This window comes from Phyllobates terribilis, unplaced genomic scaffold, assembly GCF_046119375.1.
Source record: "Phyllobates terribilis strain yellow unplaced genomic scaffold, ASM4611937v1 Scaffold_71__1_contigs__length_7168151, whole genome shotgun sequence".
NCBI classification, from domain to species: Eukaryota; Metazoa; Chordata; class Amphibia; order Anura; family Dendrobatidae; genus Phyllobates; species Phyllobates terribilis.
Genome location: NW_027362831.1, coordinates 488,886 through 514,633, shown reverse-complemented (window position 1 = coordinate 514,633; position 25,748 = coordinate 488,886). Strand labels below are relative to the sequence as shown.

The following is a 25,748-nucleotide window of genomic DNA, read 5'->3' as shown; positions in this document are numbered from 1 at the left end:
TGGAGATTTTTTACCTAAAGTGGTGTCGCGTTTTCCACCTCAATCAGGACATCATGTTGCCTTCCCTCTGTCCGAAACCAAAGAGTCCGAAGGAGCGGGCCTTGCACTCGTTGGATTTGGTGCGGGCATTGAAGTTCTATCTTTCAATCACGCAAGGGTTTCGGATTCTCTGTTTGTGATTCCTGCTGGTCGTCGACGTGGTCAGTGGGCTTCCAAGGACACTATAGCTCGGTGGATATGTTCGGCTATCCTGGAGGCGTACCGGCTCAAGGGCGAGCCTTGTCCGGTTAAGGTTCAAGCTCATTCCACGAGAGCTGTTCGTTCGTTGTGGGCTTTTCGTCAGGGGGCTTCGGCAGCGCAGCTGTGCCTGGCGGCTACCTGGTGCTCCGTTCACACTTTTACTAAATTTTATAAAGTGGACGTGAGTGCTTCCGCCAATGCGGCCTTGGGACGCAGGGTCCTGCAGGCGGCGGTGGTTTAGGTTATCTCTTTATTTTTTGTTCGGCGCTTGTTGCGCACTTGCCTAAGTTGTTGGGGTGTTGGCGATTCTGCCACTGTTTCCCACCCTTGAGTTTTGGACTGCTTTGGGACGTCCCACTAGTAATGGATCTGTGTCTCCCTTCCTTCCCTTCTGCTGCTGAAAGATGGATTTTGGTAAGACCTTACCTGTAAAATCCTTTTCAGCGAAGGAAGGAAGGGAGACACAGCACCCTCCCATGGCAGAAGTGTATGATGGTTTTTCTAGATGCGGCGCGACTCCCTCCTGATGGCGGTCATCTGGTCTGGGGTTGGCGCACTAGGGCTCTGTTCCAGCATTGCCAGCTCATCGCAGTTGTCAGGTCCAGTAAGTAGTGCCTGGGACTGTGTGTTTTCATGCTGTTATATACATAACCTGTTATCTCACATTTCTGAATTTTCAGAAGGGGTTGTGTTGTTCCGCTTGTGTTGTCTGCTCTTCCTTAGCTTGTGTACGGACTGGAGAACATGGGAGTAGGAGGAGCTTAAGCTGGAGGGGCCGGTTGTCACTTTTTCTAAATCTGAGGTGAACTATCCTGTGGGGCTCCGCCTACCCCCACTAGTAATGGATCTGTGTCTCCCTTCCTTCCTTCGCTGAAAAGGATTTTACAGGTAAGGTCTTACCAAAATCCGTCTTTTTCTCGTTTTACCCTATAGCCTATTTACACTCCACTTCTCAGCAGCTCTCGTTTATAATCTTTCAGTGTAAATGCATATTAAGTCTCAGCATTGGCTTACCCTGCCTGTTCTGTAGAGATTCTCAGCAGCCATCTTATTATCTTATTATCATCACAGACAGGATTAAAATAAAAGGTAACATCTTGTCATATAGATAATACAGGATCCACCATTCACAAAAGGTGATGGTCTCAGCTGACCTTCTCCCCCCTCTCTGCACAATGACCTCTGCACAGGTCAGAGAGCATGCCTATAACCCAGTGAACATCCACAGTCTAAAGTGGTCCATATATCCACTGTAAGGCTTATCAGCTCAGGTAATATTGCCGCCTGATCATTTAGAGAGAATACAATTAGAAAAATCTTGACAATCAGAAATTAAAAACCTATTGATAAAAAAGAATATAAATGTCTGGTTTTAATAATTACAGAAATTTCTAGCTGATATATTCCTTAACATGATCAACACTCGTATAAGACGTAGATAGTACTCGGACCTCACAAGTGACCGCGGTCAGATAGTATTTCATCTAAATCACAATTAGTCAGGAAGCAGGAAACCACTAGAATAAAATTCCGCAAGTACAACAAACGTGATTGTATATTATCATTAGGCTATATTTAGTAGCTTTACCGAGAATTCTATAATAAAGGCTCAGTGGTCAATGTTCTCGTGTATAAAACATTCACATAACATAAAAATAAGTAACAATGCAGAACACTGACGTGGTAAATCTAAAGCTTCCTCCTAAAAGGAAAACCCCACGCGGGGAGAGGACCACATCTGAAGACTCGACAATGACACATTATGATGGAATGATCATCTCAGAGCTTCTCCTGCTGAGCCTTCACCTCTTTCCAGGACATCGAGGGAAAAAAGAAAATACCTGACTATTCAAGGAACCATTCCTGAATAATTCTTAGTATTCTGGGATATTTGGCTGCATCCGTTCTTTATGGAAATAAGGATCTACAAAAGCCAAACTGTTGTAAAATGCAGCAAATGTTCTATTGTGTGGTATACTGGGATCTACGGGGGCTTCAAACTCTGGGGTGACCATTATAAAGCAGCACAGAGCCCATTGTATAAACTCTACTGGTATATTTAGCTGTATTAGAACCAAAATATCTAACTGAAGGCCCACCATACATATTAGACTAATGTTGACCTATCCCACCGATATTGACAGATTCAGCTGAAACTCCAATGTGTATGGGGGCCCAGACAACTGATTGTTGGGGAAGTTAAAAGGGTATTCCTATCTCCAAGATCCGATCCCAATATGTAGTAGGTGTAATAATAATATTAGCAAATACCTCCAATTAGAAATGTAGTATAGTCCTTCTGATTAGCAATGTTGCTTACCCCATGTGCAAGGCATTGCTGTAGCTTAGGCATCCATGGTTACGACCACACATAGTTACGCTTAGTGGTCGTAACAATGAATACCTAAGCTACTGCAATGCACTGCACATGGGGTAAGTGACATAGATAATCAGAAGAACTATCCTACATTTATAATTGTAGGTATTTGCTAATATTATTACACCTACTACATATTGGGATAGGATTTTGGAGATGAGAATACCTCTAAAGTGTCCGACATGTCCGATTTTGAACTATTGATCCTTCTGTTTCCCTAGAGATAACTTATCACCAAAGATGTAGGACTGCGGTTCTCTTATAGAGAACACAGAGACACTCGGCTGAAGTACTCTTGTGTATGGGACAACGCTTTACTGTTGGAATTGCTGTGGCATATGAGAGGAGACTGACTATGAGCATCACTATCACGGTGAAAATATTTAGGATTTTTAAAGTCCTAATTTTAGGAGGTCCAAGTCCTAAAAAAATATTATTAACCAGGAACAATGTATTATTTAGAAAAAGACTCATCCATCGCCTGATTGGATTGTTTATAGTCATCTCATCTGCCCATGTAAACAGGACGTGCTGCCGACAATAAGCAACCATCTTGGTACACTTTGTATCGGCCCTTTTGAAAAGGCTTTATATGAGCACCGGTGGACTTGTTAGTGGGGCTGTGGCCTGACGCTGATGATTGCCCACACTATCTATCAGTATTCGGTCAGTATTTTTTCTCAGGAGTGGGAGCCAAAACCAGGTGAGGAACAATCAGAGAAACGGTCTAATAGAAACAAGTCACCAATTCTGCATTTTTCACCCACTCCTGGTTTTGGCTCCCACTCCTGAGAAAAAATACTGACCGAATACTGATAGTGGGGCCGTGGCCTCAGTCCACAAGTCCACAGTGCATGACCGTGCTCATTCATGTGTATTTGTACATGTGAGATCTGAAATGAACGTGAACGACTGTGACCTGTTTGGTGAGATAAAGGTTACTGACGCACTTGATCTAAACGTAGTCCCGCAGTCCGGCTTCACCCATTTTTTTCCTACAGATCATATTACCTGAACTTATCATGTGTCTTCCCAGGCTGTAAACAGAGAGGAGGCAGTACATTGTAAAGACGAGGCCTACAGCGTCCAAAGCCCAAACCCGAGAAGCCAACAACTAATCTGTCCGGTGTACAGTCATGGCCAAAAGTATTGAGAATGAGACAAATAGTAATTTTTCCAAAGTTTACTGCTTCATTTTTTGTAATGGCAATTTGCATATACTCCTGAATGTCAAAGAGTGATCAGCTTAACAGCAATTACTGTACTTACAAAGTCAATATTTGCCCAGAAAATGAACTTTAACCCCCAAAACACATTTCAACATCATTGCAGTCCTGCCTTAAAAGGAGCAGCTAACATCGTTTTAGTGATTGATCCATTAACACAGGTGTGGGTGTTGATGAGGACAGGGCTGGCGATCAATCAGTCATGATTAAGTAAGAATGACATCACTGGACACTTTAAAAGGAGGCTGGATCTTGGTATCATTGTTTCTCTTCAGTTAACCATGGTTATCTCTAAAGAAACACGTGCAGCCATCATTGCACTGCACAAAAATGGCCTAACAGGGAAGAGTATCGCAGCTACAAAGATTGCACTTCAGTCAACAATCTATCGCATCATCAATAACTTCAAGGAGAGAGCTTCCATTGTTGTCAAAAAGGCTCCAGGGTGCCCAAGAAAGACCAGCAAGCGCCAGGACCGTATCTTAAAACTGTTTCAGCTGCGGGATCGGACTACCAGCAGTGCCGAGCTTGCTCAGGAATGGAAGCAGGCTGGTGTGAGTGCTTCTGCACGCACTGTGAGGCGGAGACTCTTTGTGCAAGGGCTGGTTTCAAGGAGGACAGCAAAGAAGCCACTTCTCTCCAGAAAAAACATCAGGGACCGACTGATATTCTGCAAAACGTACAGGGAGTGGACTGCTGAGGACTGGGGCAAAGTCATTTTCTCTGATGAATCCCCTTTTCGATTGTTTGGGACATCTGGAAAACAGCTTATTCGGAGAAGAAGAGGTGAGCACTACCACCAGTCTTGTCTCATGCCAACTGTAAAGCATCCTGAAACCATTCATGTGTGGGGTTGCTTCTCAGCCAAGGGAATCGGCTCACTCACAGTCTTGCCTAAAAACACAGCCATGAATAAAGAATGGTACCAGAATGTCCTCCAAGAGCAACTTCTCCCAACCGTCCAAGAGCAGTTTGGCGCCCAACAATGCCTTTTCCAGCATGATGGAGCACCTTGCCATAAAGCAAAGGTGATAACTAAATGGCTCATGGAACAAAACATAGAGATTTTGGGTCCATGGCCTGGAAACTCCCCAGATCTTAATCCCATTGAGAACTTGTGGTCAATAATCAAGAGACGGGTGGACAAACAAAAACCAACAAATTCTGGCAAAATGCAAGCATTGATTATGCAAGAATGGACTGCTATCAGTCAGGATTTGGTCCAAAAGTTGATTGAGAGCATGCCAGGAAGAATTACAGAGGTCTTGAAGAAGAAGGGGCAACACTGCAAATATTGACTTGCTGCAATAACTCATTCTAACTGTCAATATAACCTATTGGTACTCATAATATGATTACAATTATATTTCTGTATGTGATATAAACATCAGACAAACACTAATAAAAACCAGAGGCCAGCAGATCATGTGAAAATATAATTTTGGTGTCATTCTCAAAACTTTTGGCCATGACTGTACAAATACATTCCACCCCTCTGTTATCCTGATCAGACAAGGAGCTCACATGGCTCATTACAGGACGGGACGGAAGTTCTCTTAAAGTGATCTACACCTCTGACATTAAATGTGACGATACGTTTCTAATGTCTAGACGGAGTGAGCCGTCTTTCTTTTTGACGAAGAAGAAGCCTGCTCCCGCCGGGGAGGTAGATTTCCGGATAAATCCCCGGGCCAGATTCTCCTCAATATATTCAGACATGGACCGGGTCTCAGCAGCGGACAAAGGGTAAATACGCCCACGGGGAGGAGTGGCGCCGGGTATCAGGTCGATTGGGCAATCGTGTGGTCTATGAGGGGGTAATGTCTCTGCTTCTCTTTTATTAAAGACATCCGCATAAGACCAATAGGGAACCTGTAGGCCGGGTAGATTGGCTGGGGTAGGAGAAGGACGGGCAGGAAGAACGGGAACTAAACAAGTGTTATGGCAGTCCTCTCCCCAGCGAAGGACTTCTCCGGTCTGCCAATCAAGCACGGGTGCATGTTTCTGGAGCCAAGGTAGGCCTTGCAAGAGGGCGTGAGAGAGTCCAGGCAGAACATGGAAGAAGATGCTCTCAGAGTGCAGCATTCCCACCTGCAGAGTTATGGATTCGGTGATGAGTTGAATGGGATGCAGTAAGAGACCCCCATCCACGGAGGCGACAGATAAGGGTACAGCCAGGGGTTTGGTGGGAATGTGGTATTTCTCTACCAGGGATAGAGAAATGAGATTTCCGGCAGCTCCAGAGTCAAGTTGAGCTAGTTTACAGAAACTGTTCTCCCCGCAGATGATAGAGACCGACAGCATCAGAGATGGAGAGGGTTTACTCTTGTCTAGGACGACCTCTCTGAGCGATCCTAGACACAGGCGTTTCCCGACCTCTCTGGGCAGGAACGGATCCGGTGCTCCTTACTGCCACAGTAGAAGCAGCTCCCCTCGGCACGGAGTAATTCTTGACGGGTTTTGACCATCTTGGTCTGGTCGACCTTCATAGGCTCGGGTGAGTGCGCCTGAGGAGTAACGGAGGAACGGAGGAAGTGACGGGTTTCTGAAAGGTAGGGGCAAGGCGTGGAAACCTCCTCTCACGGGTGACCTCTTTGGTGCGCTCCTGGAACCGGATGTCAATCTGGGTGGCGAGTGTTATTAAGTCGTCGAGAGTGGTAGGAATGTCCCGACCGGCGAGTTCATCTTTAATACGGCCGGACAGACCCTCCCAGAAGACGGACACCAGGGCGTCGTTATCCCAGGCAAGCTCCGAAGCAAGGGTACGGAACCGTATGGCATATTGGCCCACGGTGAGACTTCCTTGACGGAGGCGTAGCAGAGATGAGGCGGATGAGGTCTTCCGTACTGGTTCGTCGAAGACTTTCCGGAAAGCCGTGAGAAAGGCTGGCAGGTTGGACACCAGGGAATCTCCTCTCTCCCATAGAGGATTTAGCCAAGCCAGCGCCTCCCCCGTGAGATGGGACATGATGAAGGCTACTTTGGCTCGGTCGGTGGAAAACTGGTGTGCCAAAAGTTCGAAGTGCAGAGTGCACTGGTTAGTGAAGCCCCGTGCCTGACCGGGATCTCCGCCAAAACGAGGCGGGGCGGAGAGACGGGGACCGGGAAGGGATGCTATGGTATTGATGGGCAGCGGCGGTGCCGGGGTAGTAAGTGTGCGAATGGAAGCAGCTCCCGATGAGACAGTCAGTGTGTCCAGGCGAGAGTTAACACTACGCAGGTGACTCAGGATGGACTCGTGTTGGGACCTCTGACGGGAAAGTTCATGACATAGGTCCGAGAGCGAGGGAGCTTGGGTGCCACCGGGTTCCATGGCCCGAGCAAACTGTAACGGGTCTGGGAGGTGGAACCTCTGAGCTACTATACAAAGGGCAGTCCATGTAAGGAAGCGGGTGGCTCCCAGGGAAGGCGGATAGGTAGACACTGCAAGTGACAAGGACAGTCTCAGGGTAGAAGGGCAGGGCGGTCACAGCAAGTGACGGGGACAGTCTCTTGACAGGCGGGTGGTCACGACAAGTGACGGGGACAGTCTCTTGACAGGCGGGTGGTCACGGCAAGTGACAACAGGGTAAGAGTCTCTGGGCAGGCAGGGGGTCATGGCAAGTGACGGCAGAGCCTCCAGGTAGGCTAGCAGGCAGGTAGCAGGTGAGCGCTCCCAGGTGAGCGAGTAAGAGTCTCTGGACAGGCAGGTGGTCACAGCAAGTGACGGATAAGACTCCAGGTAGGATAGCAGGCAGTTAGCAGGTGAGCGCTCCCAGGTGAGCGAGTAAGAGTCTCTGGACAGGCAGGTGGTCACAGCAAGTCACTGCTAAGCCTCCAGGTAGGCTAGCAGGCAGGTAGCAGGAGAGCGCTCCCAGGTGAGCGGGTGAGAGTCTCTGGACAGGCAGGTGGTCACAGCAAGTGACGGCTAAGCCTCCAGGTAGGCTAGCAGGCGGGTAGCAGGTGAGCGCTCCCAGGTGAGCGGGTAAGAGTCTCTGGACAGGCAGGCAGGTATCTGGAAGGTAGTTCCTGGTCCGCAGGCAGACTGATCCATAGACAGACTGGCAGGTGCTGGTAGGCAGACTGTCGGACCACAGGATTGCAAGCAGGTAGACAGAAATCAGGCAGATATCAGGCAGGTATCAGGCAACGGGACCTGAGGGCTGAAGCAGAGTTGAAAGGCTTTGCAACAACAGAGCTCGGGCACCTCCATTTTGGAGGAGGTGCCTTATATATGGTGAGGTCCTCCGGCCATTGTCCGGGGACTCCTTAGGACTGCGCGCGCGGCCCCTTTAAGAGAGAGGGAGCGCGCGCCCTAAACACATTGACCAGGAAGCAGCGTGCGCTGCCAGCAGAGCGGGAGGAAGACGCCGGGCACGGAGCGGAGAGGTGAGGGGAACGGCGTCCCTGCCTAGCAGGAGGCAGGGACGACGACGCTACAGTCACTTGATTGTAGCAGCCGTCACGTGATTGTGGCAGCCGTCACGTGATTGTGGCAGCCGTCATGTGATTGTGGCAGCCGTCACATGATTGTGACAGCCGTCACGTGCTGGTATAACACGCTGCAATTAGAAATGGGAATCGGCACAGGAGTCACAATATAAAGTCAGTGCTGGTAGTAACATAAGAATCCAACAAGCCGAGCGTCCACACGTCGTCCAACAGACCAACATGGATGATGAGAAGCTGTGGGACGTCACATAATCCGCGATATTCAGGCAGAGAACACAAACCGCAATGTGCTGCCACCGACATCTTCATCAGCTCAGGAGGAGGCGACTGTGTAAGAACATCACCGTTTTGTTTTCCCCCCTGAATATAATGGATTATTAGATGACTGATGTTCTGCTACTTTTTCTTTTTGAAGTTGTCTACACACATAATGGCTGCAGAGGACTGAGAGAAAGTCCACAGGGAACAGAACAGAAGTCGGGAACAGAAGGGGAGACGAGGGCTGAGCCACTTACACAGACAGAAAGCTGAGGAGGACATGTTATTACTCCAGGATCTGCTCCATTCATTCCCTATGTGGCATCCAAGCGCTGAGCTCGGCTTTTTCCAGAGCCCCATAGAGAAGGAATGGAGCTGCAGTTGTTCCCTGACTTTCCGTTCCTTCCCGATCAGACGATGGTTCGCAGTGGTCAGACCCCACGATCAGTAAGTGATCACTGAGCCTGTGGATAAGTGATAACTAAAGTTGACAAATCCCCAGGCCCGGATGGGATACACCCGCGAGTACTGCAGGAATTAAGTAACGTCATAGATAGACGATTATTTTTAATCTTTAAAGATTCCATAATAACAGAGTCTGTACCACAGGACTGGCGTATAGCAAATGTGGTGCCAATATTCAAAAAGGGGACAAAAACCGAACTTGGAAATTATAGGCCGGTAAGCTTAACCTCTACTGTGGGTAAAATCCTGGAGGGTTTCCTAAGAGATGCTATAATGCAGTATCTGAAGAAGAATAACCTCATGACCCAATATCAACATGGGTTTACAAGGGACCGTTCCTGTCAGACTAATCTGATCAGTTTTTATGAGGAGGCAAGTTCTGGACTGGACCAAGGAAATGCAGTGGATGTTGTGTATATGGACTTTTCAAAAGCTTTTGATACGGTTCCACACAAAAGGTTGATACATAAAATGAGAACAATGGGGATAGGGGAAAATATATGTATGTGGGTTAAGAATTGGCTCAGTGATAGGAAACAAAGGGTGGTTATTAATGGAAAACACTCAGACTGGGTCTCATTTAACAGTGGGGTACCACAGGGGTCAGTATTGGGCCCCCTTCTTTTTAACATATTTATTAATGACCTTGTAGGGGGCATACAGAGTAATATTTCAATATTTGCAGATGACACTAAACTCTGCAGGGTAATCAATACAGAGGAGGACAATTTTATATTACAGGAGGATCTATGTAAACTAGAAGCTTGGGCTGATAAATGGCAAATGAGCTTTAATGGGGATAAATGTAAGGTAATGCACTTGGGCAGAGGAAATAAAATGTATAATTATATGCTTAATTGTAAAACACTGGATAAATCTGTCACTGAAAAAGACCTGGGTGTATTGGTGGACGACAAGCTCATGTTTAGTGGCCAGTGTCAGGCAGCTGCTGCAAAGGCAAATAAAATAATGGGATGCGTTAAAAGAGGCATAGATGCTCATGAGGAGAAGATAATTTTACCTCTATACAAGTCATTAGTGCGACCACACTTAGAATACTGTGTACAGTTCTGGTCTCCGGTGTATAAGAAAGACATAGCTGAACTAGAGCGGGTGCAGAGAAGAGCGACCAAGGTTATTAGAGGACTGGGGTGTCTGCAATACCAAGACAGGTTATTACACTTGGGGTTATTTACTGTGGAAAAAAGAAAGCTTAGGGGTGATCTTATTACTATGTACAAGTACAGTCATATGAAAAAGTTTGGGCACCCCTATTAATCTTAAGCTTTATGTTTTATAAAAATTGGTGTTTTTGCAGCAGCTATTTCAGTTTGATATATGTAATAACTGTTGGACACAGTAATGTTTCTGCCTTGAAATGAGGTTTATTGTGCTAACAGAAAATGTGCAATCTGCATTCAAACAAAATTTGACCTGTGCATAAGTATGGGCACCCTTATCATTTTCTTGTTTTAAATACTCCTGCCTACTTTTTACTGACTTACTAAAGCACTTTTTTTGGTTTTGTAACCTCATTGAGCTTTGAACTTTATAGCCAGGTGTATGCAATCATGAGAAAAGCTACTTAAAGTGGCCACTTGCAAGTTGTTCTCCTGTTTGAATCTCCTCTGAAGAGTGGCATCATGGGCTCCTCAAAACAACTGTCAAATGATCTGAAAACAAAGATTATTCAACATAGTTGTTCAGGGGAAGGATACAAAAAGCTGTCTCAGAGATTTAACCTGTCAGTTTCCACTGTGAGGAACATAGTAAGGAAATGGAAGAACATAGGGACAGTTCTTGTTAAGGCCAGAAGTGTCAGGACAAGAAAAACATCAGAAAGGCAGAGAAGAAGAATGGTGAGATCAGTCAAGGACAATCCTCAGACCACCTCCAGAGAGCTGCAGCATCAACTTGCTGCAGATGGTGTCACTGTGCATCGGTCAACTATACAACGCACTTTGCACAAGGAGAAGCTGTATGGGAGAGTGATGCGAAAGAAGCCGTTTCTGCAAGTATGCACAAACAGAGTCGGCTGAGGTATGCAAAAGCACATTTGAAGAAGCCTATTTCTTTTTGGAAGAAGGTCCTGTGGACTGATGAAACCAAGATTGAGTTGTTTGGTCATACAAAAAGGCGTTATGCATGGTGGCAAAAAAACACAGCATTCCAAGAAAAACACTTGCTACCCACAGTAAAATTTGGTGGAGGTTCCATCATGCTTTGGGGCTGTGTGGTCAATGCCGGCACTGGGAATCTTATTAAAGTTGAGGGACGCATGGATTCCACTCAGTATCAGCAGATTCTTGGCAATAGTGTTCAAGAATCAGTGATAAAGTTGAAGTTACGCAGTGGATGGATCTTTCAGCAAGACAATGATCCAAAACACCGCTCCAAATCTACTCAGGCATTCATGCAGAGGAACAATTACAATGTTCTGGAATGGCCATCCCAGTCCCCAGACCTGAATATCATTGAACATCTGTGGGATCATTTGAAGAGGCTGTCCATGCTCGGCGACCATCAAACTTAACTGAACTGGAATTGTTTTGTAAAGAGGAATGGTCAAAAATACCTTCATCCAGAATCCAGGAACTCATTAAAAGCTACAGGAAGCGACTAGAGGCTGTTATTTTTGCAAAAGGAGGATCTACTAAATATTAATGTCACTTTTCTGGTGAGGTGCCCATACTTATGCACCTGTCAAATTTTGTTTGAATGCAGATTGCACATTTTCTGTTAGTACAATAAACCTCATTTCAAGGCAGAAACATTACTGTATCCAACAGTTATTACATATATCAAACTGAAATAGCTGTTGCAAAAACACCAATTTTTATAAAACATTAAGCTTAAGATTAATAGGGGTGCCCAAACTTTTTCATATGACTGTATATGAGGGGACAGTACAAAGACCTTTCTACTGATCTTTCTACTCTGAGGCCTGAGACGGGGACAAGGGGGCATCTTCTACGTCTGGAGGAAAGAAGGTTTAATCATAATCACAGACGGGGATTCTTTACTGTAAGAGCAGTGAGACTATGGAACTCTCTGCCGCATGATGTTGTAATGAGTGATTCACTAATAACATTTAATAAGGGCATGGATGCCTTTCTTGAAAAGTATAATATTACAGGTTACAAAAACTAGATTCCATGATAGGGCGTTGATCCAGGGAACTAGTCTGATTGTCGTATGGAGTCGGGAAGGAATTTTTTTTCCCAATGTGGAGCTTAGTGTTTGCCACAGGGTTTTTTTTTGCCTTCCTCTGGATCAACATGTTAGGCTATGGGTTGAACTAGATGGACTTAGTCTTCCTTCAACCTTAAAAACTATGTTACTATGTATGTAACTTGTTAACTTCAGACATCCCCTCTAAGCAATGGCGCACGCCAGCAGTGAAGGAGGGAGGAGGCGCTGGGTACAGGGAAGACTTTACCTCTGGGGGCCACATATAGGGCATGTGAGGGGTGGACACTTCCCGTATTCACCATTACTGAGCCCCCGCTCTGTACCGCTCTTATCTGAGTGCAGGAGACACAGCAGTCACTAATCAGCCACTCTCCGGCACTTGCAGCTGTCCGAGCTCTGCTGTGCCTGTTAGGGGTGAAGTTCGGGTCCTAGGAGGCAGCGACTAGGCAGCCTGCAAAGCAGATCACAGCCCGGGTACCACGTCTCCGGATAAATCTCCACCTTGTGAGCTGCTTCTTGTGCAGCAGCCCCATGCAAGTCGCTCCGCTCTCCTCAGCCAGCTCCTGCTGAAGACTGAGCTCCGCTGCCCAATCTAGGAGCCCAATAGCCCTGATCACACCAGTGGTAGCCCAGTGCTGCTGGGGGGGGCAGGGCTAGATCCGATTTACAGATAGCAAACTAATTAGCCCTAGATATTTCTAATAGCTGCAGAGCAGGCGACATAACTCTGACCGGTGTCCTCATAGACCTCTCCTCAGCCGGGGTCTAATAAGAGCAGTAAGATGGCCGTCATGGGGTCCATTGTTAGATCTCGGCTGCCATAGAAACTCATCGGCACCATGATCGCGCCTCCCTCTCCGGTCTTAAGTGCCTAAATGCTGTGAAAGCCACTGACTGTGTCATATAAGGGGTTAAGCTGCCAGGACCAGGGTTGGCTCCACTGCTGGCGCCTGAGGCAGGAGCGGGACTGTGTTATACCGCCACACGACTGCCGCAGATCTTGTAAGAGCCCTGACTGCACCTGCCTGATGATAATGTGTCCTATAACGCGGGTCCTGGTACCAGACTGCCCTTTACATATTAATCACTAGCTGGGAACCAGTTACTTACAGGTTCTAGTTTCTGATGTGTTTCCAGGACCTGTAGTTATCAACATTTTACCCTTAAGGCCCAGTTATAATATTACTGCAACACTCTCACTACATATGAGCGTCCTGTACCTGTATACCTGCCCTGTGTGCGGCACAAAAGTATATAACAAAATGTGTGTACACAAATACCTATCTCCTGAATGGTATTACTGCTAGATCTCCTGTACATAGAAATATGAGGTTCTTAGCGCACACTTTGAGCAAATTGTGCGAGCCCATCTGCCAACGTCAAGGCGACCTCTTCAGATGGGTCCCTACACTAACACTACACTAACTTACTAACTGAGACCACCATTTTTAATGTTTATTATTACTGTACTAATGCAATCAATTGTACCTGTTATAATTCATTTTTTTAATTAGTTTTATAATTTTTTATTACTCTTGTGTTTATGATAATGGTATTACTAAAATCCCTATACTTAGTGTTGATCCAGAAGAAGGCAAAAACCCCTGGACACCTTCAGCCAATTTGTGTCACAGGGGAAAAATTCCTTCTTGACCCCGAGAAAAGGCGATCAGTCCTAGGACCCTGGATCACACTGCTATTTTACCTACTACTATTACTACTGTTATTTTATTACTATTTTATTTATTTCTTACTATTATCACTAGTATTATTACTCTTATTACACTAATACTGATACATTACCACTATATTACACTATCCTGCTGTTATTTGGTGGTCTGATACTTACCAGCCGGTATTGCCGTATGTGATGTTATCGGCAGAGAGGTTCCAGCAGGATGGTCCACATGATGTTCCTCTTTCCTCTCAAATACCGGTTGATGTACTGGCGGAAGTTGGTCTGGTTCTCCTTCTTCCTTCTTGTTGTTGGGATCGGTTGTCTTCTTTTCTGGCCTTTGGCCGTCACTTCCCCCCTAGGGATCTTGATGTGGAGTTTCATCTTCTTTGCTTTCTCTTCTTTCTCTTCTTCCTCTTCTTCCTCTTCATCCAGGTAGGCGCACAGTTCTTTTAGTGTCTTCTGTCTTAAATCCATGATGTCCAGCTTTATCTTCTTTGCTGCTTTCTCCTCTTCTTCCTTCTCTTCTTCCTCGTCTTCCTCTTCATCCAGGTACTTGCGCCGTTCTTTTAGTTCCTTGCGCCTTTCTTCCCTCTTCCTTTTCTCCCTGGCTTTATACTCTTCGATGCATCTTCTTTGGGCAATGGGGTTGGTCGGCATAAGGCGCTGGAAGAGAAGAGATGAAGTTAGGAGGCTACAAGGAAGATCCGAATACACAGCTACCTTATAGAAGAGGCCGTAGCGTTGCCCTGAGTCGTCTCACTGACCTCCTTCTTGTAGAGGGGAGAAGGGAGAAACTTCACACAATATGCCAGTCTCCTCAGCTGTTCCTCAGGACTGATGTAATCTGCAGAAAACACAACCAGATATTAGGAGCAATCCTCACCGTACAAAGAGGACGTATACTGTCAGAAGGAGCTCACTGATGGATTCTCAGTTAACTAGTTCTGCAGCCAGCAATAGACAGTACAGCACAGAGGGTACAGGAGGCAAACTGTGCACAATTTTCAATAAAACTCAGAAAAATATTTACCACCAAGTATATGCATTAAAGGAAAGAAAATGTCCCCACAGATGAGTCTGTTTAATGAAAGCCCCAGAAAGCCATGTAAGAAGAGTATAGAGAACGGTGAGTGAGTGATGGATACTACCTGCTCCAACGCTGGCAGAATACTCCATCCCCATGGTGTCCGCTGATATCTTCTCTTGTAGAAATGTCTCCACAATCTATAAAACCTCAGGAGGCGTCAGCAGAGGGTTTGGGGATTGGCTGATATTTCTTTGGTCTTAGAAACATTGGCTATAAATAATTCGGGGGCTCTGCTGGGGAAAGGGCAAATTGGGAAATGTGTAGGATATTTACTGTTCTGTATCTGAGCTTCATTAAAGGGGAATTATCAGATGGAACAAGTCATCCCCTTATCCCTGGGCTCGGTGACGACTGATAGATCAGTGGGGTCCGACCGCGGGAAACTCCAGCAATCACCAAAAAAGGGCAGTGACCCCCATTAGAAGTGATGGCTGGATCCTTCCAGATGGGAGATGTGATGAGTGTGGCGCCCCCCACTGGTGTCTCAGCGTATCATGTGTTGGGGAATAATGACTTCTCCTCTGGTAAATGGGCTGATTCCTGTCAGTTGTGGTCGCTGAGTGCGTGTGATGGGATGTGGCTCCGTCCATTATATTATATCACGTCTTATACCTATAATCTCTCGCTGATCGCAGGTGTCTGTCTTCACACTCAGATCAGATGGAACAAACTGACCACATAGGAGGTTTTTTTTTTTTCAAATTCAAACCGAGCAATCCTATTGGCTGAGTATGACTGTCGTTACCATGGTGACAGAATTTTAAAGGGACAGAACATTAATAATGTATAATAGTGTATTTTATTACATATTTCACATAATAGTGGCTGATATATGGACCTGTACAGATAATATGTGGGCGCACACTTCTATAACTCCTCATATTTTTCATACAGCAATTTGGTGGTGCTGCAGAGATATTTTGGGCGTAATATAACTTGCGCTGGCAATTGATCATCTATAAAGTAGTCTGGTAATGTATGTAATGGTCCTAAGATTGTGCTTTTATGTTCAATACAAATCTAAATATTAATCAGACGTCACTCCCTGCTATTTGAAGGGTTTTTGTCCCTCTCCCTATGTCAGAGTAGTATCACATATAGCTCGGATACGCTGCAGCCTTCAGAACAATGAGGTCCGTTGTGGCTTTTCCCTGCACATTCGGCCATTATATAAGTGACGGCAGCTGCGTTGTGTCCCTGCACGGCTGATAGCGTCGCTGTGCAGGGATTCAGTATGGTGGAGCTGGGGCTCTTTTCTTTTATGGGTCGATACAAGTCTTGTTCAGACATATAAATCTGCCTTGATTACATTGTAGAAAAGAAGGGTGACATTACAGGAGTCCCATACATTCTCAGTGTAAGATCAGTGGGGTCGGACCCCCGGCACCAGGGAGTATACAGAAGGAGCTTGTGAATGTCTTACTTTAGTGGTCTTGTAAGCTCCTCATCCCACACTTTTCCTGTATAGGACATATAGCTTTTCTGTATACATAACTCTTATGTAAAAACAACATCCTCCATGCACATTTCTGTAGGTTGCCTGATGGTTCAGGTGTATTTACATCATTTTTTTCTACTGCCCGACCTAACAGCGTTAGCTTGCTCTTTCAGCAATCCAATTGTATTGTTTCACATTTGGGGCGATTGTGTCCGCAGCAGGTTTCATTGTGGGTTATATAATGGGCACTATTTTTATAGGCTTATTTGGATATTAATGCCTTTGTGAATAGATACTTTGCTGCTACCTTGCTCTTTATTATATTGTGGTGGGCAGTCTGTAGTCATATATTGAGATTTTCTGTGACTAGTTGGGCATATATATGTGAGGATTAACCATATCAGTACCTTGCATTGGTTTTGTTATTCATTGGGGCAATTGTTGCTTTTTAGTTGTTTTTTTTAACATGTCTTGTATGTTTAGTCTTTAATAAAATTCTATATTTTTGATATTCCTTGGTGATCCCGGCCATTGCATCCTTTCTTTCTCCTTGTTTCTTTGCATCTCTATTATGTAGCTGCAGGGTTAGGGACGGCCGGTTCCTTGCAGGAGTAGTTATCAGGACGGTGCGGTTTCTGCTGTAATAACTCATTCATGTGACCCATCAGTCATCACCCGATCAGCCGGGCAATGCTCAGCACAGGCCGCCGTCATCCCACTTCTCTACATCTATTATATAGACACTCCACAACTGCTCCTTCTCTTCAGAATTCAGAAAGATTTTTTTTTATTATTTATTTATTTTTTTTATTTCCGCAGCGATGCAGTGACGCTAGGTAGGTGCAGAGCTAAAGGGAAACCCACCTCAGAAGAAAATTCTAGGGTCCTGATCACTAGAGATGAGAGCTTAAAGGGAATCTGTCACTAGGTTTTTGCCATATATTCCCAGAGCAGCATGATGTAGAGACAGAGACCCTGATTCCAGCGATGTGTCACTTTCTGGGCTGCTTGCTGGTGTTTTATAAAATCTTTGTTTTATCAGTAGGAGGTTGTGGCTAGAAGACTAGTAAACCTGCAACCAGGTATCCCTCATTTTTCAGAAGTGGTCCAAATTAAATAAAAAAGCGGTCTATAGGGCGCTAAAAGAATGAACACTAGAAGTGAAAAAAATTTTAGGACTAAAAAATAAATTTAATGAGCCCTTTCCACAAAGCGTTTCGATAGTGAACTATCTTCCTCAGGTGGTACATGGCGCGCTTTTTCTCCCTTTCTCTTTTCTCATTTTTCACAAGGTCTGTATAGCAGCCTTCTGCCTATGCACAGTGTACACAGAAAGCTGCCAATCAGTGGTGCAGCCGGTTATACGGAGCTCAGCATTCAGAGCACTGCTAGATCTGCAGTAGATAAAACTAAAATTTATCAAAACTGCAGCGAAATAAGGGACACATTTCTGGAATCAGGCTTCTGCCCTTACATCATGCAGATGGGATAGCAAAACCTGGTGGCAGATTCCATTTTAGAGCCATCGGATATTACCTTGTGACCTCTCAAAGGGGAACTTGATGTCTAGGATGGTTATTATTTTATGTCATGTGTCTCTTGATGCGGGATAACTTGTATGTAATGTGTTGTATGTTAGGTCTATGAACAGTACAAGTCCTTCAGTATAGGGTTACCTGAGAAGCGTACCCAGCATGAAGCAGGACTTGTATTATGTTTTGTCAGGGATGATTAATGTCTGAGTGCTTTATGCTGCGTTCTGCAGTCATCTCTCTGCCATCCTCCGTACACCCATCACCGTCCTGTTCTCACACTTCTTTATTTGGCTTTTTTCTTGTGGTCGTAATATGGAGCATGTTGTATCCATAAAGTGGTCAGATTTGCCGGACCTCATGCTGTTCTGCCGAATCAGACCTAGATCATTATTGGGGGCTGGGGCACCTCCAATTCAAGACGGTAGACAAATCGTGTCTTGTGAGACTGCACGCTCCAGCACCCACAATACTGGAGCATCGGTTAGGTTTACACATATCCACCTGTTGTGTTTTCTTTTGGGACACAGCAGTTTGTAGAATTGTCATCATTAATGTTTTCTTTTTTTTATCTTTCCAGTATTACTGAAATTCAGAAAGATGTGGAGTACAGACTGCCAATCACCTTTAAGAACTTCACCATCAGCATCAATATGTAAGTGACACGGGGTGCTATTGTCTTATTTGAGAGATTACGTTGCATTTGTTGGGGTTATTAAATGTGAACCTAATGGGAATTAAAGGGATTGTCCTCTACTTTGATATTGATAACATCAGCATTGGGTATCAATATCAAATCGATGGGGTTCTGACAGCCCCCCAGAGAGGGAGCCGCATGCTCCTATTCACTTGTGAAGATGGCCCCCACTGATTCCATATTAATGACCTATCCAATGGGTAAGTGATCAATATCAAGGTAGTGGGCAACCCCTTAAAGAAAGCAGACCATATTAGGTACTTCTAGAATATCTTTGTCCCATGCTGTTGATAGACCCCACCGCGTGTAATCGGTACCCTACAATGACTTGTCATCCATAGTCATGTCTTGTAGCACTGGAGCCATTAAATGATGTTGCTTGGCGGCTCATGACGTCACTATAGATGTGTATTAATTCAAGTTATTTAATTGCTACTAATAAGAAATCACTTTAAATCAATATGGAGGCTTATAGGGTCCTCTCAGCTTCCTTTTACATAGGAAGTAGTGGTAGAACAGTATCATCGATTGTCCCTCCCCAGAAAAATTATCCTTTTTTTTTTTGCAGAGCTCCGATGTGCCAGTCAAAAGGAAATGGAGTGTCTGCAGATTGGTGTGGGAGTGCAGAGGGGCGTGTCCGTGCACTTGAAAGGAGCTGTCTAAGTGCAGTGATACGCCCCAGTGCACTTCCAGACGGATTTGCATATGTTTTCCACACTAGATTTGTCATGATGGACTCATCAGATCTCTTATAACTAGTGTTGAGCGATACCTTCCGATATCGGGAAATATCGGATCGGATTGGATCGGACCGATACCGAAAAAGTATCGGATATCGCCGATTCCGATACCGGAAACCAATGCAAGTCAATGGGACAGAAATATCGGAATGAAAATAAACCCTTTCTTTCCTTGTAGGTTAATTCTACATGAAGGAAAATAACTAAGAATAATGTAGAATGTATTGGAATGTATTGGGGGAGGTGGGGGAGACAATAAAGGCATAGAGGTTTAGCCCAATCAAATGGAATAGCAGGAATTACTATTTTTTTTTAAGACGTTCTGAGTTACGGAAATATTGACTATGTTAAGTATTTTTATATTTTGTCAGATATTTATGTTTCACTACTTCCATGCTCTTCACCTTCTTTTTTACTTCTCCCACACTTTCTCCTTCATCATCTTCAGCATCTTTTTCATCCACTTCTTCTTCACCTTCTTCATCTTCTTCTTCTTCACCTTCTTCGTATTATTCTTTTTTTTTACATTCTTCATATTCTACTTCTTCATCTTCTTCATCTTCTTCTTCTTCATCATATTCTTATTTGTGGCAGGCATTCCTGTAGTTGTTATCTATAAAAGGTTGGACATTACACCTTTCGTTCTGCCCGTCACAAAAGATTTACAACAGGATTTGTCCGCGTTCAGTTTGGCCTGCAGCAGCAGGTCTTTTCCAGGGGCACCACGAGGAGGAACAGACTCACCCCCATACACTGCTTAGTCATCTTCTGCTTATAATTTAGATATTATCTTTTGCTCTGATTTTTAGTCTTATGCTTAATGTTCTTCCGCTTTTTGTTCTGCAGCTTCTTGTATTTCTGCTTCTTGGCTTTCTGTCTCTTGTTCTTCTGTATCTTGGTGCTTGTCTTCTCTTCTTTGTCCTCTTGGTCAACTTCTTCAGGGTCATCTTCTTGGTCTTCTTCGGGGTGGTCTTCAGGGTCGTCGTCTTCGGGGGTCCTCGTCTTCAGGGTCCTCGTCTTCTTCGGGTTGGTCTTCAGGGTCCTCATCTTCGGGGTCCTCGTCTTCTTCGGGGTGGTCTTCAGGGTCCTCGTCTTCTTCGGGGTGGTCTTCAGGGTCCTCGTCTTCTTCGGGGTGGTCTTCAGGGTCCTCGTATTCAGGGTCGTCGTCTTCGGGGTCCTCGTCTTCTTAGGGTTGGTCTTCGGGGTCCTCGTCTTCAGGGTCCTCGTCAGGGAGATCTAGAGTGATTACCAAGAACCATTTCAAAAAGCTTGAACTTGGAAATGTAGCAGAAGGTACAAGAAAGCTGAGGAACTACCGAGGACCAGCTGACGGTACTGGAACCCGGATGGGTAGCAGAAGGTACAAGAGCCAATGGAACTGCCGAAGACCAGCTGACGGTACTGGAACTCGGTTACTAAGCAGGAGGTACCTGTGCCAGAAAGCACTACCAAGGACCAGCAGACGTTGGTGGAACTTGGATACCGAGAAGGAGGCACCTAATCCAAAGGCACTGCCGAGAACCAGCTGATGGTACTGGAACCCGGATGGGTAGCAGAAGGTACCCATGTAATAAAAAGTTCAAGGCCGCGAGCCGGCCGCAGTTACCAAAACCCACAGTCCTACAGGGGGTGCTTGTCCTATTGGCACTATGGAACCAGCCTTCATTGCCAGATCCCGCAGCCCACATAGGAGTCACCTAAACTGCAGGCACCATAGAGTCGGCTAACCCGACCGCAACATGACAGGACAACGCATTGGAGGCAAAGTGACGTTGACACTACCCGGAAACAGCTGGCGTGCTGGAACCAGGCTGGGCAGGAGGGAGTACCCGTGCCAAAGTCACTGCCGAGAACCAGCTAATGGTACTGGAACCCGGATGGGTAGTAGAAGGTACAAGAGCAAATGGAACTACCGAGGACCAGCTGACGGTACTGGAACCTGGATGGGTAGCAGAAGGTACAAGAGCCAATGGAACTGCCGAAGACCAGCTGACGGTACTGGAACTCGGTTACTAAGCAGGAGGTACCTGTGCCAGAAAGCACTACCAAGGACCAGCAGACGTTGGTGGAACTTGGATACCGAGAAGGAGGCACCTAATCCAAAGGCACTGCCGAGAACCAGCTGATGGTACTGGAACCCGGATGGGTAGCAGAAGGTACCCATGTAAAAAAAAGTTCAAGGCCGCGAGCCGGCCGCAGTTACCAAAACCCACAGTCCTACAGGGGGTGCTTGTCCTATTGGCACTATGGAACCAGCCTTCATTGCCAGATCCCGCAGCCCACATAGGAGTCACCTAAACTGCAGGCACCATAGAGTCGGCTAACCCGACCGCAACACGACAGGACAACACATTGGAGGCAAAGTGACGTTGACACTACCCGGAAACAGCTGGCGTGCTGGAACCAGGCTGGGCAGGAGGGAGTACCCGTGCCAAAGTCACTGCCGAGAACCAGCTGACGGTACTGGAACCCGGATGGGTAGTAGAAGGTACAAGAGCAAATGGAACTACCGAGGACCAGCTGACGGTACTGGAACCTGGATGGGTAGCAGAAGGTATAAGAGCCAATGGAACTGCCGAAGACCAGCAGACGGTACTGGAACTCGGTTAGTAAGCAGGAGGTACCTGTGCCAGAAAGCACTACCAAGGACCAGCAGACGTTGGTGGAACTTGGATACCGAGAAGGAGGCACCTAATCCAAAGGCACTGCCGAGAACCAGCTGACGGTACTGGAACCCGGATGGGTAGCAGAAGGTACCCATGTAAAAAAAAGTTCAAGGCCGCGAGCCGGCCGCAGTTACCAAAACCCACAGTCCTACAGGGGGTGCTTGTCCTATTGGCACTATGGAACCAGCCTTCATTGCCAGATCCCGCAGCCCACATAGGAGTCACCTAAACTGCAGGCACCATAGAGTCGGCTAACCCGACCGCAACACGACAGGACAACGCATTGGAGGCAAAGTGACGTTGACACTACCCGGAAACAGCTGGCGTGCTGGAACCAGGCTGGGCAGGGGGGAGTACCCGTGCCAAAGTCACTGCCGAGAACCAGCTGACGGTACTGGAACCCGGATGGGTAGTAGAAGGTACAAGAGCAAATGGAACTACCGAGGACCAGCTGACGGTACTGGAACCTGGATGGGTAGCAGAAGGTACAAGAGCCAATGGAACTGCCGAAGACCAGCTGACGGTACTGGAACTCGGTTACTAAGCAGGAGGTACCTGTGCCAGAAAGCAATACCAAGGACCAGCAGACGTTGGTGGAACTTGGATACCGAGAAGGAGGCACCTAATCCAAAGGCACTGCCGAGAACCAGCTGATGGTACTGGAACCCGGATGGGTAGCAGAAGGTACCCATGTAAAAAAAAGTTCAAGGCCGCGAGCCGGCCGCAGTTACCAAAACCCACAGTCCTACAGGGGGTGCTTGTCCTATTGGCACTATGGAACCAGCCTTCATTGCCAGATCCCGCAGCCCACATAGGAGTCACCTAAACTGCAGGCACCATAGAGTCGGCTAACCCGACCGCAACACGACAGGACAACGCATTGGAGGCAAAGTGACGTTGACACTACCCGGAAACAGCTGGCGTGCTGGAACCAGGCTGGGCAGGAGGGAGTACCCGTGCCAAAGTCACTGCCGAGGACCAGCTGACGGTACTGGAACCCGGATGGGTAGTAGAAGGTACAAGAGCAAATGGAACTACCGAGAACCAGCTGGCGGTGCTGGAACCCAGGGTAAATACTAAAAACAGAGTGGAGCCAGAGGTGTAATTGGAGCAAGTTTTAAATCCGTAGTACAGTGGATGTGGACAAAGCAGGAGAATTTGCCGGACACACAGCTGGGGATCAGCTGACGTTACTGAACCCCATTAACACTGGAGCAAGCGTTGACTGTGCAGACAGCACTTCTGAGCAGCAACTAGCGGTATTGGAGCCCAGGGTAAATACTAAAAACGGAGGAGCCAGAGGTGTATTTGGAGGAGGTTTAAAATCAGTAGTACAGTGGATGTGGATAAAGCAGGAGAATTTGCCGGACACACAGCTGGGGATCAGCTGACGTTACTGAACCCCAATAACACTGGAGCAAGCGTTGACTGTGCAGATGGCACTTCTGAGCAGCAACTAGCGGTATTGGAGCCCAGGGTAAATACTAAAAACGGAGGAGCCAGAGGTGTATTTGGAGGAGGTTTTAAATCCGTAGTACAGTGGATGTGGACAGAGCAGGAGAATTTGCCGGACACACAGCTGGGGATCAGCTGACGTTACTGAACCCCAATAACACTGGAGCAAGCGTTGACTGTGCAGACAGCACTTCTGAGCAGCAACTAGCGGTATTGGAGCCCAGGGTAAATACTAAAAACGGAGGAGCCAGAGGTGTATTTGGAGGAGGTTTAAAATCAGTAGTACAGTGGATGTGGACAAAGCAGGAGAATTTGCCGGACACACAGCTGGGGATCAGCTGACGTTACTGAACCCCAATAACACTGGAGCAAGCGTTGACTGTGCAGACGGCACTTCTGAGCAGCAACTAGCGGTATTGGAGCCCAGGGTAAATACTAAAAACGGAGGAGCCAGAGGTGTATTTGGAGGAGGTTTTAAATCCGTAGTACAGTGGATGTGGACAAAGCAGGAGAATTTGCCGGACACACAGCTGGGGATCAGCTGACGTTACTGAACCCCAATAACACTGGAGCAAGCGTTGACTGTGCAGACGGCACTTCTGAGCAGCAACTAGCGGTATTGGAGCCCAGGGTAAATACTAAAAACGGAGGAGCCAGAGGTGTATTTGGAGGAGGTTTAAAATCAGTAGTACAGTGGATGTGGACAAAGCAGGAGAATTTGCCGGACACACAGCTGGGGATCAGCTGACGTTACTGAACCCCAATAACACTGGAGCAAGCGTTGACTGTGCAGACGGCACTTCTGAGCAGCAACTAGCGGTATTGGCGCCCAGGGTAAATACTAAAAACGGAGGAGCCAGAGGTGTATTTGGAGGAGGTTTTAAATCCGTAGTACAGTGGATGTGGACAAAGCAGGAGAATTTGCCGGACACACAGCTGGGGATCAGCTGACGTTACTGAACCCCAATAACACTGGAGCAAGCGTTGACTGTGCAGACAGCACTTCTGAGCAGCAACTAGCGGTATTGGAGCCCAGGGTAAATACTAAAAACGGAGGAGCCAGAGGTGTATTTGGAGGAGGTTTAAAATCAGTAGTACAGTGGATGTGGACAAAGCAGGAGAATTTGCCGGACACACAGCTGGGGATCAGCTGACGTTACTGAACCCCAATAACACTGGAGCAAGCGTTGACTGTGCAGACGGCACTTCTGAGCAGCAACTAGCGGTATTGGAGCCCAGGGTAAATACTAAAAACGGAGGAGCCAGAGGTGTATTTGGAGGAGGTTTTAAATCCGTAGTACAGTGGATGTGGACAAAGCAGGAGAATTTGCCGGACACACAGCTGGGGATCAGCTGACGTTACTGAACCCCAATAACACTGGAGCAAGCGTTGACTGTGCAGACGGCACTTCTGAGCAGCATCTAGCGGTATTGGAGCCCAGGGTAAATACTAAAAACGGAGGAGCCAGAGGTGTATTTGGAGGAGGTTTAAAATCAGTAGTACAGTGGATGTGCACAAAGCAGGAGAATTTGCCGGACACACAGCTGGGGATCAGCGGACGTTACTGAACCCCAATAACACGGCAGCAAGTGTTGACTGTGCAGATGGCACTTCCGAGCGCCAACTGGCGGTGTTGGAGCTCAGGGATAATACTGAAAACAGAGGAGCCAGAGGTGTAATTGGAGCAACTTTAAAATCTGTAGTAGTGAGAATGTGGACAGAGCAGGAGAAATTGCCGTCCGCACAGCAGGGGAACAGCTGACGTTACTGAACCCCAATGACACGGCAGCAAGTGTTGACTGTGCAGACGGCACTTCCGAGTGCCAACTGGCGGTGTTGGAGCTCACGGATAATACTGAAAACAGAGGAGCCAGAGGTGTAATTGGAGCAACTTTAAAATCTGTAGTAGTGAGAATGTGGACAGAGCAGGAGATATTGCCGTCCGCACAGCAGGGGAACAGCTGACGTTACTGAACCCCAATAACACGGCAGCAAGTGTTGACTGTGCAGACGGCACTTCCGAGCGCCAACTGGCGGTGTTGGAGCTCAGGAATAATACTGAAAACAGAGGAGCCAGAGGTGTAATTGGAGCAACTTTAAAATCTGTAGTAGTGAGAATGTGGACAGAGCAGGAGAAATTGCCGTCCGCACAGCAGGGGAACAGCTGACGTTACTGAACCCCAATAACACGGCAGCAAGTGTTGACTGTGCAGACGGCACTTCCGAGCGCCAACTGGAGGTGTTGGAGCTCAGGGATAATACTGA

The 25,748-nt window shown here is 46.6% G+C and overlaps 1 protein-coding gene across 1 annotated transcript in view; it reads right to left on the bottom strand.

The window, feature by feature from the left end:
• Positions 1–1,720: 1,720 nt before the first annotated feature.
• Positions 1,721–25,748, bottom strand: part of LOC141194414 (uncharacterized) — a 148,036-nt gene continuing 124,008 nt past the window's right edge. Inside the window, exons 3-5 of the mRNA XM_073662328.1 lie at positions 14,632–14,711; positions 14,124–14,530; positions 1,721–1,724 (exon numbers count right to left, since the gene is read on the bottom strand). Coding sequence (XP_073518429.1) covers positions 1,721–1,724; positions 14,124–14,530; positions 14,632–14,711 — 491 coding nt within the window. The remainder of the gene's footprint in view (positions 1,725–14,123; positions 14,531–14,631; positions 14,712–25,748) is intronic.